Here is a 20,667-nt window from a genome sequence, read left to right on the forward strand (position 1 = left end):
TCAGGTGAAGAACAGCTTTATGAAACTGTTACCAGGGGATACGGACAGTTAGTTTACTCCATGTCAGGTGTAGAACAGCTTTATGAAACTGTTACCAGGGGATACGGACAGTTAGTTTACTCCATGTCAGGTGTAGAACAGCTTTATGAAACTGTTACCAGGGGATACGGACAGTTAGTTTACTCCATGTCAGGTGTAGAACAGCTTTATGAAACTGTTACCAGGGGATACGGACAGTTAGTTTACTCCATGTCAGGTGTAGAACAGCTTTATGAAACTGTTACCAGGGGATACGGACAGTTAGTTTACTCCATGTCAGGTGTAGAACAGCTTTATGAAACTGTTACCAGGGGATACGGACAGTTAGTTTACTCCATGTCAGGTGAAGAGCAGCTTTATGAAACTGTTACCAGAGGATACGGACAGTTAGTTTACTCCATGTCAGGTGTAGAGCAGCTTTATGAAACTGTTACCAGGGGATACGGACAGTTAGTTTACTCCATGTCAGGTGTAGAACAGCTTTATGAAACTGTTACCAGGGGATACGGACAGTTAGTTTACTCCATGTCAGGTGTAGAACAGCTTTATGAAACTGTTACCAGGGGATACGGACAGTTAGTTTACTCCATGTCAGGTGAAGAACAGCTTTATGAAACTGTTACCAGGGGATACGGACAGTTAGTTTACTCCATGTCAGGTGTAGAACAGCTTTATGAAACTGTTACCAGGGGATACGGACAGTTAGTTTACTCCATGTCAGGTGTAGAACAGCTTTATGAAACTGTTACCAGGGGATACGGACAGTTAGTTTACTCCATGTCAGGTGTAGAACAGCTTTATGAAACTGTTACCAGGGGATACGGACAGTTAGTTTACTCCATGTCAGGTGTAGAACAGCTTTATGAAACTGTTACCAGGGGATACGGACAGTTAGTTTACTCCATGTCAGGTGTAGAACAGCTTTATGAAACTGTTACCAGGGGATACGGACAGTTAGTTTACTCCATGTCAGGTGTAGAACAGCTTTATGAAACTGTTACCAGGGGATACGGACAGTTAGTTTACTCCATGGCAGGTGTAGAACAGCTTTATGAAACTGTTACCAGGGGATACGGACAGTTAGTTTACTCCATGTCAGGTGTAGAACAGCTTTATGAAACTGTTACCAGGGGATACGGACAGTTAGTTTACTCCATGTCAGGTGTAGAACAGCTTTATGAAACTGTTACCAGGGGATACGGACAGTTAGTTTACTCCATGTCAGGTGTAGAACAGCTTTATGAAACTGTTACCAGGGGATACGGACAGTTAGTTTACTCCGTGTCAGGTGTAGAACAGCTTTATGAAACTGTTACCAGGGGATACGGACAGTTAGTTTACTCCCTGTCAGGTGTAGAACAGCTTTATGAAACTGTTACTAGGGGATACGGACAGTTAGTTTACTCCATGTCAGGTGAAGAGCAGCTTTATGAAACTGTTACCAGGGGATACGGACAGTTAGTTTACTCCATGGCAGGTGTAGAACAGCTTTATGAAACTGTTACCAGGGGATACGGACAGTTAGTTTACTCCATGTCAGGTGAAGAACAGCTTTATGAAACTGTTACCAGGGGATACGGACAGTTAGTTTACTCCATGTCAGGTGTAGAGCAGCTTTATGAAACTGTTACCAGGGGATACGGACAGTTAGTTTACTCCATGTCAGGTGTAGAACAGCTTTATGAAACTGTTACCAGGGGATACGGACAGTTAGTTTACTCCATGTCAGGTGTAGAACAGCTTTATGAAACTGTTACCAGGGGATACGGACAGTTAGTTTACTCCATGTCAGGTGTAGAACAGCTTTATGAAACTGTTACCAGGGGATACGGACAGTTAGTTTACTCCGTGTCAGGTGTAGAACAGCTTTATGAAACTGTTACCAGGGGATACGGACAGTTAGTTTACTCCGTGTCAGGTGTAGAACAGCTTTATGAAACTGTTACCAGGGGATACGGACAGTTAGTTTACTCCGTGTCAGGTGTAGAACAGCTTTATGAAACTGTTACCAGGGGATACGGACAGTTAGTTTACTCCATGTCAGGTGTAGAACAGCTTTATGAAACTGTTACCAGGGGATACGGACAGTTAGTTTACTCCATGTCAGGTGTAGAACAGCTTTATGAAACTGTTACCAGGGGATACGGACAGTTAGTTTACTCCATGTCAGGTGTAGAACAGCTTTATGAAACTGTTACCAGGGGATACGGACAGTTAGTTTACTCCATGTCAGGTGTAGAGCAGCTTTATGAAACTGTTACCAGGGGATACGGACAGTTTACTCCATGTCAGGTGAAGAACAGCTTTATGAAACTGTTACCAGGGGATACGGACAGTTAGTTTACTCCATGTCAGGTGTAGAGCAGCTTTATGAAACTGTTACCAGGGGATACGGACAGTTAGTTTACTCCATGTCAGGTGTAGAGCAGCTTTATGAAACTGTTACCAGGGGATACGGACAGTTAGTTTACTCCATGTCAGGTGTAGAGCAGCTTTATGAAACTGTTACCAGGGGATACGGACAGTTTACTCCATGTCAGGTGAAGAACAGCTTTATGAAACTGTTACCAGGGGATACGGACAGTTAGTTTACTCCATGTCAGGTGTAGAACAGCTTTATGAAACTGTTACCAGGGGATACGGACAGTTAGTTTACTCCATGTCAGGTGTAGAACAGCTTTATGAAACTGTTACCAGGGGATACGGACAGTTAGTTTACTCCATGTCAGGTGAAGAACAGCTTTATGAAACTGTTACCAGGGGATACGGACAGTTAGTTTACTCCATGTCAGGTGAAGAACAGCTTTATGAAACTGTTACCAGGGGATACGGACAGTTAGTTTACTCCATGTCAGGTGTAGAACAGCTTTATGAAACTGTTACCAGGGGATACGGACAGTTAGTTTACTCCATGTCAGGTGAAGAACAGCTTTATGAAACTGTTACCAGGGGATACGGACAGTTAGTTTACTCCATGTCAGGTGTAGAACAGCTTTATGAAACTGTTACCAGGGGATACGGACAGTTAGTTTACTCCATGTCAGGTGTAGAACAGCTTTATGAAACTGTTACCAGGGGATACGGACAGTTAGTTTACTCCATGTCAGGTGTAGAACAGCTTTATGAAACTGTTACCAGGGGATACGGACAGTTAGTTTACTCCATGTCAGGTGAAGAACAGCTTTATGAAACTGTTACCAGGGGATACGGACAGTTAGTTTACTCCATGTCAGGTGTAGAACAGCTTTATGAAACTGTTACCAGGGGATACGGACAGTTAGTTTACTCCATGTCAGGTGTAGAACAGCTTTATGAAACTGTTACCAGGGGATACGGACAGTTAGTTTACTCCATGTCAGGTGTAGAACAGCTTTATGAAACTGTTACCAGGGGATACGGACAGTTAGTTTACTCCATGTCAGGTGAAGAACAGCTTTATGAAACTGTTACCAGGGGATACGGACAGTTAGTTTACTCCATGTCAGGTGTAGAACAGCTTTATGAAACTGTTACCAGGGGATACGGACAGTTAGTTTACTCCATGTCAGGTGTAGAACAGCTTTATGAAACTGTTACCAGGGGATACGGACAGTTAGTTTACTCCATGGCAGGTTGACTTTCAGTTAGGCTACTATATTTTCCTGACAGAAATAGTTTGACCTAGGCCAGTATATTTTCCTGACAGAAATAGTTTTACCTCGGCCAGTATGTTTTCCTGACAGAAATAGCAGAGCCTCCAATTTTCTAAGAGTCTGGAGTTACATTCAAAGCCTACCGTGCAAGCCTAAAAAATAATAGGTTGGCATTGGTGAAGGGGTTTCTTCCATTTTGTACCGTCTGTGTGTTTACCTCCTCATGAACATGCTCGGGCCTACACAGTGCTCAAGCCTAGGCCTTGCCTACTGTTTCACCCCCAATAACAGCTGTGTATCTCAGGCAGCTGATCACCATGGAGCCCCCAGGAGGACTCCCGGTGCCCGTTGATGTTCTGGGAGAGAATGAAGCGCTGCAGCAGTTCTTTGACGGTAAGACATTCTATAGTTGTGTCCCAAAACAGCACCCTATTCCCTAGTGTGTGTGTGTGTGTGTGTGAGAGGGTTGTGCGAGTCAGAGGAAGCTGGTGGGAGGAGGTACTTTAGGAGGACGGGCTCATTGTAAAGGCTGGAATGGAATAAATGGAACGATATCAAACACATAGAAACCACATGTTTGACTCCGTTGCACTAATTCCATTCCAGCCATTACAATGAGCCCATCCTCCTAAACCTCCTCCCACCAGCCTCCTCTGGTGTGTGAGTGGGTGAGTGAGTGTGTATGGAATTATGAGTGTGTGTTTTTCAACACATAATCCTTAGGGGAAGTAGTGTTGTTCCTGAGGTGTCTTAGCTGATCCCAGAACATTAATGTCAAAGGCCTTTTCACAGAAATATGAAGTGGCTAAAGCTCTCAGGGTTTGGACAGAATTATCAATATGAGAGTGAGAGAGGGACGGGGAGGAGAGAGAGGGGTGGGGGAGGAGAGAGGAGAGAGAGGGGGGGGAGGAGAGAGAGGGGGGTGAGAGAGAGGGTGGAGGGAGAAGAAGAGAGAGAGAGGGTGGGGTGGAGGAGAGAGGGGGGGGGGAGAGGGAGAGGGTGGGGTGGAGGAGAGGGAGGGCGAGAGAGGGTGGAGGGGGGTGGGAGAGGGAGAGAGGGTGGGGTGGGGTGGAGGAGAGAGAGAGGGTGGGGAGAGGGTGGGGGAGAGGGAGAGAAAGAGAGAGGGTGGGGAGGGGAGGGGGAGAGGGTGGGGGAGAGGGAGAGAAAGAGAGGGGGTGGGGGAGAGAGGCTCTGATTCGATGTCTCTAACCTTTCAGAACAGTCAAATGGTCACCCGTCAGGGGTAACGATCACCCGTCAGGGGTAATGATCACCCGTCAGGGGTAACGGTCACCCGTCAGGGGTAACGATCACCCGTCAGGGGTAACGATCACCCGTCAGGGGTAACGGTCACCCGTCAGGGGTAACGGTCACCCGTCAGGTGTAAAGATCACCCATTAGGTTAAAAATATATTCAAACAGTGATTCATCTTCCCAAAGTTACTACAGTTAGATGAGTTAATAGGTCATGTTGTGAGTTACTACAGTCAGATGAGTAAATAGGTCATGTTGTGAGTTACTACAGTTAGATGAGTTAATAGGTCATGTTGTGAGTTACTACAGTTAGATGAGTTAATAGGTCATGTTGTGAGGTACTACAGTCAGATGAGTTAATAGGTCATGTTCTGAGTTACTACAGTTAGATGAGTTAATAGGTCATGTTGTAAGTTACTACAGTTAGATGAGTTAATAGGTCATGTTGTGAGTTACTACAGTTAGATGAGTTAATAGGTCATGTTGTGAGGCGGTTTCAATTGAGAAATAGATAGTCGTTTGGCTAGATCGGTCCACTGTCAAGTTGTTTATTAGTCATATACCACACATATCCCGTACATGCATCGTCCAATGAAATGCTTACTTGTAGGTTCCTTCTAGAACAATGCAACAACAAGAAGAAATACTATAAAATAAGAATTTGAAAATAAATGTCTCAGTAGAATATATATATTTTTTGTTGCTTATTAAGTATAATAAAGGAAGGCACAATTTGTAGATCAATATTTCCAGGTGTATTGGAGAAGGGGGGATGGGGGGGGGCAGTGTATAAACTGAGCAGTGTAGTAACAGTCAGGTAGCAGCAGTTGTGATGTGTGTGTAGTCGTGGACGGAGCAATTCCCATACTTGGCCGTGATGCAATCAGTCAGGATGCTCTCGATGGTGCAGTGGTTGTATTTGGAGAGGACCCGGGTTAGCATTAGGAAGTAGAGACGCTGTTGTGCCCTCTTGACAAGAGTGGTGGTGTTGTTTGTCCATGGTAAGTACTCTGTGGATGCCGAGGAACTTGAAACTTGTGACTCTCTCTACCGCAGTCCCGCTGATGTGGATTGGGGCATGTTCCCTCCTCTGCTTCCTGAAGTCAACAACGAACTCATTTTTGGTTGTTGTTGCTGACATTGATATAGAGGTTGTTGTCCTGACACCACAATGCCAGTTCACTTACCTCCTCCCTATAGACTGACTCGTTGTTCTTGGTAGGTTATCAGGCCTACAACCGTGGTGTCGTCATGGAGACTAGATGATGGAGTTGGTGTGGTGCAAAGCTAAACAGTCGTGGATGGTGGATGAACAGGAAGTACAGCAGAGGACTGAGGACACACCCCTGGGGGGGGGCCCTGTGTTGAGTCAGTGTGGAGAAGGTATTGTTGCCAATCCTCACAGCCCGTGGTCTGCCCGTCAGGAAATCCAGAATCCAGTTGCAGAGCTTGGTGTCCTGACCCAGGGCTTTGAGTTTGGTAACAAACTTGGAGGGAACAATAGTGTTGAATGCTGAACTGTAGTCAATGAACAGCATTCTCACATAGGTGTTCCTCTTTCCAGATGTAAGTGGGTCCAGTGGGCCTGACATGCTGGCCTTGATGTGGGCCATGACCAGCCTCTCCGGGCACTTCATGAGGACTGAGGTGAGCGCGACGGGGCGATAGACATTTGGGCATGCCACTTTATTTTTCTTGGGCACTGGGACGATGGTGGTCTCCTTAAAGCAGGTGGGGACTACAGCCTGGGACAGGTTGAAGATGTCAGTGAAGACTAGCTGGTCAGCACACACTCTGAAGACGGGGAGTATTCACTCTTTTTTTGAGAGTTTTCCTCACATCAGCCTCAGAGAGTGAAAGCACCTGGTTGTCTAGAGCAGCGAGAGACTTCCTGGTTGTCTGGAGGAGCGAGAGACTTCCTGGTTGTCTGGAGGAGCGAGAGACTTCCTGGTTGTCTGGAGGAGCGAGAGACTTCCCTGGTTGTCTGGAGGGGCGAGAGACTTCCCTGGTTGTCTGGAGGAGCGAGAGACTTCCCTGGTTGTCTGGAGGAGCGAGAGACTTCCCTGGTTGTCTGGTGGAGCGAGAGACTTCCCTGGTTGTCTGGAGGAGCGAGAGACTTCCCTGGTTGTCTGGAGGAGCGAGAGACTTCCCTGGTTGTCTGGAGGAGCGAGAGACTTCCCTGGTTGTCTGGAGGAGCGAGAGACTTCCCTGGTTGTCTGGAGGAGCGAGAGACTTCCCTGGTTGTCTGGAGTAGCGAGAGACTTCCCTGGTTGTCTGGAGTAGCGAGAGACTTCCCTGGTTGTCTGGAGGAGCGAGAGACTTCCCTGGTTGTCTGGAGGAGCGAGAGACTTCCCTGGTTGTCTGGAGGAGCGAGAGACTTCCCTGGTTGTCTGGAGGAGCGAGAGACTTCCCTGGTTGTCTGGAGGAGCGAGAGACTTCCCGGATTGTCTGGCTATTGACTGCCTCGAAGTAAGAACAATCAATCAATCAATCAAATTTATTTTATATAGCCCTTCGTACATCAGCTGATATCTCAAAGTGCTGTACAGAAACCCAGCCTAAAACCCCAAACAGCAAGCAATGCAGGTGAAGAAGCACGGTGGCTAGGAAAAACTCCCTAGAAAGGCCAAAACCTAGGAAGAAACCTAGAGAGGAACCAGGCTATGTGGGGTGGCCAGTCCTCTTCTGGCTGTGCCGGGTGGAGATTATAACAAAACATGGTCAAGATGTTCAAATGTTCATAAATGACCAGCATGGTCGAATAATAATAAGGCAGAATAGTTGAAACTGGAGCAGCAGCACAGTCAGGTGGACTGGGGACAGCAAGGAGTCATCATGTCAGGTATTCCTGGGGCATGGTCCTAGGGCTCAGGTCCTCCGAGAGAGAGAAAGAAAGAGAGAATTAGAGAGAGCATATGTGGGATGGCCAGTCCTCTTCTGGCTGTGCCGGGTGGAGATTATAACAGAACATGGCCAAGATGTTCAAATGTTCATAAATGATCAGCATGGTCGAATAATAATAAGGCAGAACAGTTGAAACTGGAGCAGCAGCACAGCCAGGTGGACTGGGGACAGCAAGGAGTCATCATGTCAGGTAGTCCTGGGGCATGGTCCTAGGGCTCAGGTCCTCCGAGAGAGAGAAGGAGAGAATTAGAGAACGCACACTTAGATTCACACAGGACACCGAATAGGACAGGAGAAGTACTCCAGATATAACAAACTGACCCTAGCCCCCCGGCACATAAACTACTGCAGCATAAATACTGGAGGCTGAGACAGGAGGGGTCAGGAGACACTGTGGCCCACTCCGAGGACACCCCCGGACAGGGCCAAACAGGAAGGATATAACCCCACCCACTTTGCCAAAGCACAGCCCCCACACCACTAGAGGGATATCTTCAACCACCAACATACCATCCTGAGACAAGGCTGAGTATAGCCCACAAAGACCTCCGCCACGGCACAACTTAAGGGGGGGGGGGGGGGGGGGGGGGGTTAAACTGAGCTGGGAGCTTCGGTGGGCACCACACAGCTGGATTTGCCTTTTGTAGTCTGTGACAGTCTGTGGTCCTTGCCACATGCGTTGTGAGTCTGAGTTGTGGAACATCAATTCAAGTTTGAGGCTGTGTTGTGTTTTTGCGTCCCTAATGGATTTGCAGAGCTCGTACCTGCTAGCCGTGCAGCGCCCCACAGAGTCATCGGGATCCGTTCTGCTGACATTGAATGCAGCAGTACAGGCTCTCTGCATTGTACGGATATCTCCGTTCATCCAGGGTTTTTGGTTAGGGGTATGTCCGGATTGTTATTGTGGGTACAACATCATCAACACATTTCCTAATGAAGCCGGTGACTGACCATGTATACTGAAAACAAATATAAATGTGAAGTGTTGGTCACATGTTTCAAGAGCTGAAATAAAAGATGCCGGTTCTGTGTTGATAGTTCTACGAAAGCTTGGTCCTCTTCCCTACTCACACATTCCATATCTGGAGTTAAAGTTCAAAGGAGCCAGTTATTTCACATTTTGTAAGCTAAAAAATGGACAGCATACGAGGACAGATAAGATGCTTATGACAATTGAAATACGGTCATAGAGTCAGCAGACCAGAGACACTTCCCAGCCCCGTATCTACACAGGTGCAGCAGAGCTCTGACGTCATGGGCAGCTCAAGGCCACCTGTCCCACAATCAGAGTCACACAGTAATTAGATCAAGGCCAGACACATCACTCTCAGGGACAAGCTAGTAGGACATTCTTTAAAGAACTTAGAAAACTTGTAAAAATGTTTTTTAAGTTCAGGTCTTTGTTTGTTGCGTGAGTGTTTGTGACTGTAAAATGTCTCCTTGCATTTAACTTGGGTACATGCTAAGTATTTATTTGGTATGCTAGGTATGCTAGGTATGTATTTGGTATTTGGTATGCTAGGTATGTATTTGGTATGCTAGGTATGTATTTGGTATGCTTGGTATGCTAGGTATGTATTTGGTATCCTTGGTATGTATTTGGTATGATAGGTATGTACTTGGTATGTATTTGGTATGCTAGGTATGTATTTGGTATGCTTGGTATGCATTTGGTATGCTAGGTATGTATTTGGTATGCTTGGTATGTATTTGGTATGCTTGGTATGTATTTAGTATGCTATTTGGTATGCTAGGTGTGCATTTGGTATGCTTGGTATGCATTTGGTATGCTAGGTATGTATTTGGTATGCTAGGTACAGTGCCTTGCGAAAGTATTCGGCCCCCTTGAACTTTGCGACCTTTTGCCACATTTCAGGCTTCAAATATAAAGATATAAAACTGTATTTTTTTGTGAAGAATCAACAACAAGTGGGACACAATCATGAAGTGGAACGACATTTATTGGATATTTCAAACTTTAACAAATCAAAAACTGAAAAATTGGGCGTGCAAAATTATTCAGCCCCTTTACTTTCAGTGCAGCAAACTCTCTCCAGAAGTTCAGTGAGGATCTCTGAATGATCCAATGTTGACCTAAATGACTAATGATAAATACAATCCCCCTGTGTGTAATCAAGTCTCCGTATAAATGCACCTGCACTGTGATAGTCTCAGAGGTCCGTTAAAAGCACAGAGAGCATCATGAAGAACAAGGAACACACCAGGCAGGTTCGAGATACTGTTGTGAAGAAGTTTAAAGCCGGATTTGGATACAAAAAGATTTCCCAAGCTTTAAACATCCCAAGGAGCACTGTGCAAGCGATACTATTGAAATGGAAGGAGTATCTGTTACGGTGCGTGAATGAGGACCCAAAAGCGAATCAACTTAAACAGAGCTTCTTTAATTACCAAACATAGGTAGGCTCAGATGGACCGGCAGATTCCGACAGGACAGGACAAGGTTACAGCAAACATGACGGCAGTCTGGTTCAGGCATGAATGACACAAACAAACAAGAATCCGACAAGGACAGGAGCAGAAACAGAGAGAGATATAGGGACCTAATCAGAGGGAAAAAGGGAACAGGTGGGGAACGGGGTGAATGGGTAGTTAGAGGAGACAAGGGACAGCTGGGGGAAAGCGGGGGAGAAAAGGTAACCTAACACGACCAGCAGAGGGAGACAGGGTGAAGGGAAAGGACAGAGACAAGACAACATGACAGTACATGACAGTACCCCCCCACTCACCGAGCGCCTCCTGGCGCACTCGAGGAGGAAACCTGGCGGCAACGGAGGAAATCATCAATCAGCGCACGGTCCAGCACGTCCCGAGAGGGAACCCAACTCCTCTCCTCAGGACCGTACCCCTCCCAGTCAACTAGGTACTGATGACCACGGCCCCGAGGACGCATGTCCAAGATTTTACGGACCCTGTAGATAGGTGCGCCCTCGACAAGGATGGGGGGGGGGGGGGGAAGACGAGCGGGGGCGCGAAGAACGGGCTTAACACAGGAGACATGGAAGACCGGGTGGACGCGACGAAGATATCGCGGAAGAAGAAGTCGCACTGCGACAGGATTAATGACCTGAGAGATACGGAATGGACCAATGAACCGCGGGGTCAACTTGCGAGAAGCCGTCTTAAGGGGAAGGTTCTGAGTGGAGAGCCAAACTCTCTGACCGCGACAATATCTAGGGCTCTTCGTTCTACGCTTATTGGCAGCTCTCACAGTCTGCGCCCTATAACGGCAAAGTGCAGACCTGACCCTCTTCCAGGTGCGCTCGCAACGTTGGACAAAAGCCTGAGCGGAGGGGACGCTGGACTCGGCGAACTGAGATGAGAACAACGGAGGCTGGTACCCGAGGCTACTCTGAAAAGGAGATAGCCCGGTCGCAGACGAAGGAAGCGAGTTGTGGGCGTATTCTGCCCAGGGGAGCTGTTCTGACCAAGACGCAGGGTTGCGAAAAGAAAGACTGCGTAAGATGCGACCAATAGTCTGATTGGCCCGTTCTGCTTGACCGTTAGACTGGGGGTGAAAGCCGGAAGAGAGACTGACGGAAGCCCCAATCAAACGGCAAAACTCCCTCCAAAATTGAGACGTGAATTGCGGACCTCTGTCCGAAACGACGTCTGACGGAAGGCCATGAATTCTGAAAACATTCTCGATGATGATTTGTGCCGTCTCTTTAGCAGAAGGAAGCTTAGCAAGGGGAATGAAATGAGCCGCCTTAGAGAACCTATCGACAACCGTAAGAATAACAGTCTTCCCCGCTGACGAAGGCAGTCCGGTGACAAAATCTAAGGCGATGTGAGACCACGGTCGAGAGGGAATAGGAAGCGGCCTGAGACGGCCGGCAGGAGGAGAGTTACCGGACTTAGTCTGCGCGCAGACCGAACAAGCAGCCACGAAACGACGCGTGTCATGCTCCCGGGTGGGCCACCAGAAACGCTGGCGAATGGAAGCAAGCGTACCCCGAACGCCAGGGTGGCCGGCTAACTTGGCAGAGTGAGCCCACTGAAGAACGGCCAGACGAGTAGGAACGGGAACGAAAAGAAGGTTCCTAGGACAAGCGCGCGGCGACGGAGTTTGAGTGAGTGCTTGCTTTACCTGCCTCTCAATTCCCCAGACAGTCAACCCGACAACACGCCCCTCAGGGAGAATCCCCTCGGGGTCAGTGGAGGCTACTGAAGAACTGAAGAGACGAGACAAAGCATCAGGCTTGGTGTTCTTAGAGCCCGGACGATAAGAAATCACGAACTCGAAACGAGCGAAAAACAGCGCCCAACGCGCCTGACGCGCATTAAGTCGTTTGGCAGAACGGATGTACTCAAGGTTCCTATGGTCAGTCCAAACGACAAAAGGAACGGTCGCCCCCTCCAACCACTGTCGCCATTCGCCTAGGGCTAACCGGATGGCGAGCAGTTCGCGGTTACCCACATCATAGTTACGTTCCGACGGCGACAGGCGATGAGAAAAATACGCGCATGGGTGGACCTTGTCGTCAGAGAGGGAGCGCTGAGAAAGGATGGCTCCCACTCCCACCTCTGACGCGTCAACCTCGACAACGAACTGTCTAGAGACGTCAGGTGTAACAAGGATAGGAGCGGATGTAAAACGATTCTTGAGGAGATCAAAAGCTCCCTGGGCGGAAACGGACCACTTAAAGCACGTCTTGACAGAAGTAAGGGCTGTGAGAGGAGCTGCCACCTGACCGAAATTACGGATGAAACGACGATAGAAGTTCGCGAAGCCGAGAAAGCGCTGCAGCTCGACGCGTGACTTAGGGACGGGCCAATCAATGACAGCTTGGACCTTAGCGGGATCCATCTTAATGCCTTCAGCGGAAATAACAGAACCGAGAAATGTGACGGAGGAGGCATGAAAAGTGCACTTCTCAGCCTTCACAAAAAGACAATTCTCTAAAAGGCGCTGGAGGACACGTCGAACGTGCTGAACATGAATCTGGAGTGACGGTGAAAAAAATCAGGATATCGTCAAGGTAAACGAAAACAAAGATGTTCAGCATGTCTCTCAGGACATCATTGACTAATGCCTGAAAGACAGCTGGAGCGTTAGCGAGGCCGAAAGGAAGAACCCGGTATTCAAAGTGCCCTAACGGAGTGTTAAACGCCGTCTTCCACTCGTCCCCCTCCCTGATGCGCACGAGATGGTAAGCGTTACGAAGGTCCAACTTAGTGAAAAACCTGGCTCCCTGCAGGATCTCGAAGGCTGAAGACATAAGAGGAAGCGGATAACGATTCTTCACTGTTATGTCATTCAGCCCTCGATAATCTATGCAGGGGCGCAGAGACCCGTCCTTCTTCTTGACAAAAAAAAACCCCGCTCCGGCGGGAGAGGAGGAGGGGACTATGGTACCGGCGTCAAGAGCTACAGACAAATAATCTTGACCAGGCTCCTCCTGTGAAGAAGAGACAGAGGAAACAGGAGGGATAGCAGACATTAAACATTTCACATGACAAGAGACGTTCCAGGAGAGGATAGAATTACTAGACCAATTAATGGAAGGATTATGACAAACTAGCCAGGGATGGCCCAAAACAACAGGTGTAAAAGGTGAACGAAAAATTAAAAAAGAAATGGTTTCACTATGATTACCAGAAACAGTGAGGGTTAAAGGTAGCGTCTCACGCTGAATCCTGGGGAGAGGACTACCATCCAGGGCGAACAAGGCCGTGGGCTCCTTTAACTGTCTGAGAGGAATGTCATGTTCCCGAGCCCAGGTCTCGTCCATAAAACAGCCCTCCGCCCCAGAGTCTATTAAGGCACTGCAGGAAGCTGACGAACCGGTCCAGCGTAGATGGACCGACAAGGTAGTGCAGGATCTTGAAGGAGAGACAGGAGTAGTAGCGCTCACCAGTAGCCCTCCGCTTACTGACGAGCTCTGGCCTTTTACTGGACATGAAGTGACAAAATGACCAGCGGAACCGCAATAGAGACAGAGGCGGTTGGTGATTCTCCGTTCCCTCTCCTTAGTCGAGATGCGGATACCTCCCAGCTGCATGGGCTCAGCACCCGAGCCGGCAGAGGAAGATGGTAGTGATGCGGAGAGGGAGGCGACGGAGAGCGCGAGCTCCTTTCCACGAGCTCGGTGACGAAGATCAACCCGTCGCTCAATGCGAATAGCGAGTTCAATCAAGGAATCCACGCTGGAAGGAACCTCCCGGGAGAGAATCTCATCCTTTACCTCTGCGCGGAAACCCTCCAGAAGACGAGCGAGCAAGGCCGGCTCGTTCCAGCCACTGGAGACAGCAAGAGTGCGAAACTCAATAGAGTAGTCTGTTATGGATCGATTGCCTTGACATAGGGAAGACAGGGCCCTGGAAGCCTCCTCCCCAAAAACAGATCGATCAAAAACCCGTATCATCTCCTCCTTAAAGTCTTGATACTGGTTAGTACACTCAGCCCTTGCCTCCCAGATTGCCGTGCCCCACTCACGAGCCCGTCCAATAAGGAGAGATATGACGTAGGCGACACGAGCAGTGCTCCTGGAGTAAGTGTTGGGCTGGAGAGAAAACACAATATCACACTGGGTGAGGAACGAGCGGCATTCAGTGGGCTCCCCAGAGTAACACGGCGGGTTATTGATTCTGGGCTCCGGAGATTCGAAAGCCCTGGAAGTGGCCGGTGGATCGAGGCGGAGATGGTGAACCTGTTCTGTGAGGTTGGAGACTTGGGTGGCCAGGGTCTCAACGGCATGTCAAGCAGCAGACAATTCCTGCTCGTGTCTGCCTAGCATCGCTCCCTGGATCTCGACGGCTGAGTGGAGAGGATCCGAAGTCGCTGGGTCCATTCTTGGTCGGATTCTTCTGTTACGGTGCGTGAATGAGGACCCAAAAGCGAATCAACTTAAACAGAGCTTCTTTAATTACCAAACATAGGTAGGCTCAGATGGACCGGCAGATTCCGACAGGACAAGGTTACAGCAAACATGACGGCAGTCTGGTTCAGGCATGAATGACACAAACAAACAAGAATCCGACAAGGACAGGAGCAGAAACAGAGAGAGATATAGGGACCTAATCAGAGGGAAAAAGGGAACAGGTGGGGAACGGGGTGAATGGGTAGTTAGAGGAGACAAGGGACAGCTGGGGGAAAGCGGGGGAGAAAAGGTAACCTAACACGACCAGCAGAGGGAGACAGGGTGAAGGGAAAGGACAGAGACAAGACAACATGACAGTACATGACAGTATCAGACCACTGCAAATCTACCAAGACCTGGCCGTCCCTCTAAACTTTCAGCTCATACAAGGAGAAGACTGATCAGAGATGCAGCCAAGAGGCCCATGATCACTCTGGATGAACTGCAGAGATCTACAGCTGAGGTGGGAGACTCTGTCCATAGGACAACAATCAGTCGTATATTGCACAAATCTGGCCTTTATGGAAGAGTGGCAAGAAGAAAGCCATTTCTTAAAGATATCCATAAAAAGTGTTGTTTAAAGTTTGCCACAAGCCACCTGGGAGACACACCAAACATGTGGAAGAAGGTGCTCTGGTCAGATGAAACCAAAATTGAACTTTTTGGCAACAATGCAAAACGTTATGTTTGGCGTAAAAGCAACACAGCTGAACACACCATCCCCACTGTCAAACATGGTGGTGGCAGCATCATGGTTTGGGCCTGCTTTTCTTCAGCAGGGACAGGGAAGATGGTTAAAATTGATGGGGAGATGGATGGAGCCAAATACAGGACCATTCTGGAAGAAAACCTAATGGAGTCTGCAAAAGACCTGAGACTGGGACGGAGATTTGTCTTCCAACAAGACAATGATCCAAAACATAAAGCAAAATCTACAATGGAATGGTTCAAAAATAAACATATCCAGGTGTTAGAATGTCCAAGTCAAAGTCCAGACCTGAATCCAATCGAGAATCTGTGGAAAGAACTAAAAACTGCTTTTCACAAATGCTCTCCATCCAACCTCACTGAGCTCGAGCTGTTTTGCAAGGAGGAATGGGAAAAAATGTCAGTCTCTCGATGTGCAAAACTGATAGAGACATACCCCAAGCGACTTACAGCTGTAATCGCAGCAAAAGGTGGCGCTACAAAGTATTAACTTAAGGGGGCTGAATAATTTTGCAGGCCCAATTTTTCAGTTTTTGATTTGTTAAAAAAGTTTGAAAAATCCAATACATGTCGTTCCACTTCATGATTGTGTCCCACTTGTTGTTGATTCTTCACAAAAAAATACAATTTTATATCTTTATGTTTGAAGCCTGAAATGTGGCAAAAGGTCGCAAAGTTCAAGGGGGCCGAATACTTTCGCAAGGCACTGTATATGGGACCAGATACTAAGCTTCTGCCTACATGTAATATGTAGGGGAGTGTAGATACACAGCAGGACTGGGACATCAACCACAGCACACACTGAGCAGTCATTTCTTCTAGCGACCTGCCTCTTTTCTGGCAGATAATAGGGATTTACTACTATCTCCTACAGTACAGGGAGCCTCTATGAGAGCTGTGTCCTGGCTGATAACAGTGTCTCCTACAGTACAGGGAGCTTCAATGAGAGCTGTGTCCTGGCTGATAACAGTGATTACTACTGTCTCCTACAGTACAGGGAGCCTCTATGAGAGCTGTGTCCTGGCTGATAACAGTGATTACTACTGTCTCCTACAGTATAGGGAGCCTCTGAGAGCTGTGTCCTGGCTGATAGCAGTGATTACTACTGTCACCTACAGTACAGGGAGCCTCTGAGAGCTGTGTCCTGGCTGATAGCCGTGATTACTACTGTCACCTACAGTACAGGGAGCCTCTATGAGAGCTGTGTCCTGGCTGATAACAGTGATCTCCTACAGTACAGGGAGCCTCTATGAGAGCTGTGTCCTGGCTGATAGCAGTGATTACTACTGTCTCCTACAGTACAGGGAGCCTCTATGAGAGCTGTGTCCTGGCTGATAGCCGTGATTACTACTGTCTCCTACTGGACAGGGAGCCTCTATGAGAGCTGTGTCCTGGCTGATAGCCGTGATTACTACTGTCTCCTACAGTATAGGGAGCCTCTGAGAGCTGTGTCCTGGCTGATAACAGTGGTTACTACTGTCTCCTACAGTACAGGGAGCCTCTATGAGAGCTGTGTCCTGGCTGATAGCAGTGATTACTACTGTCTCCTACAGTACAGGGAGCCTCTATGAGAGCTGTGTCCTGGCTGATAGCCGTGATTACTACTGTCTCCTACAGGACAGGGAGCCTCTATGAGAGCTGTGTCCTGGCTGATAACATTGATTACTACTGTCTCCTACAGTACAGGGAGCCTCTGAGAGCTGTGTCCTGGCTGATAACAGTGGTCACTACTGTCTCCTACAGTACAGGGAGCCATGTATAGGGCAGGCTATAGCAAGCCTGTAGGTGATGGACCACACTCTGATACGCTGTAATGGTTACATACTGATATTAATGATGGGTTAGTTTCACCTGGTGACCTATAACCTTGGCAGATTCATGCTTTGTAGGGGAGAGAGAGAGAGCAAGATCTTGAGTGAGAGAGAGGGAGCAAGATTTAGAGAGAAAGATTTAGAGAGAAAGAGAGGGGAAGACTGAGCAAGATTTAGAGAGAGAGAGGGAGCAAGATTTAGAGAGAGAGGGAGCAAGATTTAGAGAGAGAGAGGGAGCAAGATTTAGAGAGAGAGGGAGGAAATTTAGAGAGAGAGAGAGAGAGGGAGCAATATTTAGAGCGAGAGAGAGGGAGCAAGATTTTAAGAGTGACTGTGAACCAGAATGAGACACTTGTGAAATGTAATGAAAAGTGTGTGTGTTTCCAGGATGCCAGGATATGAGTGGGGTCCTGGAGAGTGCTGTGGTGGACACCAGCATACTGGAACAGTACCTCAGCAACGACATGGACCCAACATTGTAAGCATCCATGTTTACTTTATTGTACTTGAGGGTAAATCTGTTTCCAGGACCATCTAATACCTGGTAAGCATCCATGTTCTTAGTCCATCTACCACCCATAAACACAGCAGCTGTGTTAAATGGAATGGACGACACACATAAGTGTTTACAACACAACGGCACAATCCTAGAGCTGGGGTGGCCAACCATCCTCCTGGAGACCTACTGGTTCTGCAGGCTTTTGTTCCTGCCCTATACTGTATCTGCTGCAGGTGGGCAGCTCTCCACCATGGCACCAACAGCTACAGCTGTAGGCTTTGTTGTTAGCTAGTCAAGACAATGACATGTTAGGTAAGCAGAGAGAAAGGCTAGTTCTAGAAACCTTGTCTTTGGAGGGCCATGTCTGACTGTGTCTTTGGAGGGCCATGCCTGACTGTGTCTTTGGAGGGTCGTGTCCGACTGTGTCTTTGGAGGGCCGTGTCCGACTGTGTCTTTGGAGGGCCGTGTCCGACTGTGTCTTTGGAGGGCCGTGTCCGACTGTGTCTTTGGAGGGCCGTGTCCGACTGTGTCTTCGGAGGGCCGTGTCCGACTCCGTCTTTGGAGGGCCGTGTCCGACTGTGTCTTTGGAGGGCCGTGTCCGACTGTGTCTTTGGAGGGCCGTGTCCGACTGTGTCTTTGGAGGGCCGTGTCCGACTGTGTCTTTGGAGGGCCGTGTCCGACTGTGTCTTTGGAGGGCCGTGTCCGACTGTGTCTTTGGAGGGCCGTGTCCGACTGTGTCTTTGGAGGGCCGTGTCCGACTGTGTCTTTGGAGGGCCGTGTCCGACTGTGTCTTTGGAGGGCCGTGTCCGACTGTGTCTTTGGAGGGCCGTGTCTGACTGTGACTGTGTCTTTGGAGGGCCGTGTCTGACTGTGACTGTGTCTTTGGTGGGCCGTGTCTGACTGTGACTCTGTCTTTGGAGGGCCGTGTCTGACTGTGACTGTGTCTTTGGTGGGCCGTGTCTGACTGTGTCTTTGGAGGGTCGTGTCTGACTGTGACTGTGTCTTTGGAGGGCCGTGTCTGACTGTGACTGTGTCTTTGGTGGGCCGTGTCTGACTGTGTCTTTGTCTTCCTAGCATGTTACCAGAGTCACCACCAGATTCTGGTTCAGAACCGTGTTCACCTCCGCAAATACCAGGTGAGCCACTGTGATAATGAAACCTCTTCCTTTATTGGCAGTACTTTATCAACAACGGTTGATAGGAATCTCTTTTAATGCCAAGTGTTACAAACAGCACAACTAGATCATAATAATAAAATGTTCCTATTTTAATGAATGATATGACTGCCTTTGCCCCGTTCCTAACCTAGACGTGAGCTACGGCTACCAGGAAGTCTTCCAGACAGTGGCACGTCCTCCAGCCTCATCGTGCCAATATAAAGAGCTGGCGCCACAACCCCCACCACACCCAGGACTGCCATACCACCAGGGGCTGACTAACTCTTACACCAAGGCAGACACATCTCCAGGCTCACTGCCCCACAACCACCCCCACTACCTGAGCCCAGGGGAGAGCTATTTACAGGCTAACACTGCCCCCACACCGCCCGTCCACAACCCCCACTACCTGAGCCCAGGGGAGAGCTATATACAGGCTAACACTGCCACCACACCGCCTGTCCACCACAAGGCTCTCCAGCAGCATCAGCCTCCTCCACTCCAGGGCCTGGCAGACAGCTACCCCAGGGCCAACGCACCCCCGGCCCCAGAACTACCTCCAGGCCAAGCCCCATACCTAGCCCCAGGCCTCGGGCTGCCCTCATCCTGCCTACTACCTGTGCCTGGATGCCCTTCAGAACCAGGATATTCATACCTGCCTCCCACAGCTGGTCAACACACAGGGTGAGAACTACTACTAAACTACCGTACAGTACATAAACTACTAAACTACCGTACAGTACATAAACTACTAAACTACTGTACAGCACATAAACTACTAAACTACCGTACAGTACATAAACTACTAAACTACTGTACAGCACATAAACTACTAAACTACCGTACAGCACATAAACTACTAAACTACCGTACAATACATAAACTACTAAACTACCATACAGTACATAAACTACTAAACCACCGTACAGCACATAAACTACTAAACTACCATACAGTACATAAACTACTAAACCACCGTACAGTACATATGGGCACATAAACTACTAAACTACCGTACAGCACATAAACTACTAAACTACCTTAAAGCACATAAACTACTAAACTACCTTACAGCACATAAACTACTAAACTACCTTACAGCACATAAATTACTAAACTACAATACAGCACATAAATTACTAAACTACAATACAGCACATAAACTACTAAACTACCGTACAGTACATAAACTACTAAACTACTGTACAGCACATAAACTACTAAACTACCGTACAGCACATAAACTACTAAACTACCGTACAATACATAAACTACTAAACTACCATACAGTACATAAACTACTAAACCACCGTACAGCACATAAACTACTAAACTACCATACAGTACATAAACTACTAAACCACCGTACAGTACATATGGGCACATAAACTACTAAACTACCGTACAGCACATAAACTACTAAACTACCTTACAGCACATAAACTACTAAACTACCTTACAGCACATAAATTACTAAACTACAATACAGCACATAAACTACTAAACCACTGTACAGTACATAAACTACTAAACCACCGTACAGCACATAAACTACTAAACTACCATACAGTACATAAACTACTAAACCACCGTACAGTACATATGGGCACATAAACTACTAAACTACCGTACAGCACATAAACTACTAAACTACCTTACAGCACATAAACTACTAAACTACCTTACAGCACATAAACTACTAAACTACCTTACAGCACATAAACTACTAAACTACAATACAGCACATAAACTACTAAACCACCGTACAGTACATAAACTACT

At 47.8% G+C, this 20,667-nt stretch overlaps 1 protein-coding gene across 4 annotated transcripts in view; it reads left to right on the top strand.

Moving 5' to 3' along the window:
• The window catches only part of myrfl (myelin regulatory factor like), a 49,756-nt gene that overhangs the window by 7,163 nt on the left and 21,926 nt on the right, over positions 1-20,667 (top strand). For 2 of the 4 annotated variants that reach the window (XM_090201267.1, XM_090201270.1), the window contains exons 2-5: positions 3,976-4,064; positions 17,617-17,707; positions 18,803-18,864; positions 19,038-19,569. In XM_090201267.1, coding sequence (XP_090057393.1) covers positions 3,989-4,064; positions 17,617-17,707; positions 18,803-18,864; positions 19,038-19,569 — 761 coding nt within the window. In that variant the 5' untranslated portion in view covers positions 3,976-3,988. The remainder of the gene's footprint in view (positions 1-3,975; positions 4,065-17,616; positions 17,708-18,802; positions 18,865-19,037; positions 19,570-20,667) is intronic. The other 2 variants (XM_090201269.1, XM_090201271.1) reach the window with 1 other exon arrangement.

Source organism: Oncorhynchus mykiss, chromosome 15 (genome assembly GCF_057628025.1).
Source record: "Oncorhynchus mykiss isolate SJ-2025 chromosome 15, ASM5762802v1, whole genome shotgun sequence".
NCBI classification, from domain to species: Eukaryota; Metazoa; Chordata; class Actinopteri; order Salmoniformes; family Salmonidae; genus Oncorhynchus; species Oncorhynchus mykiss.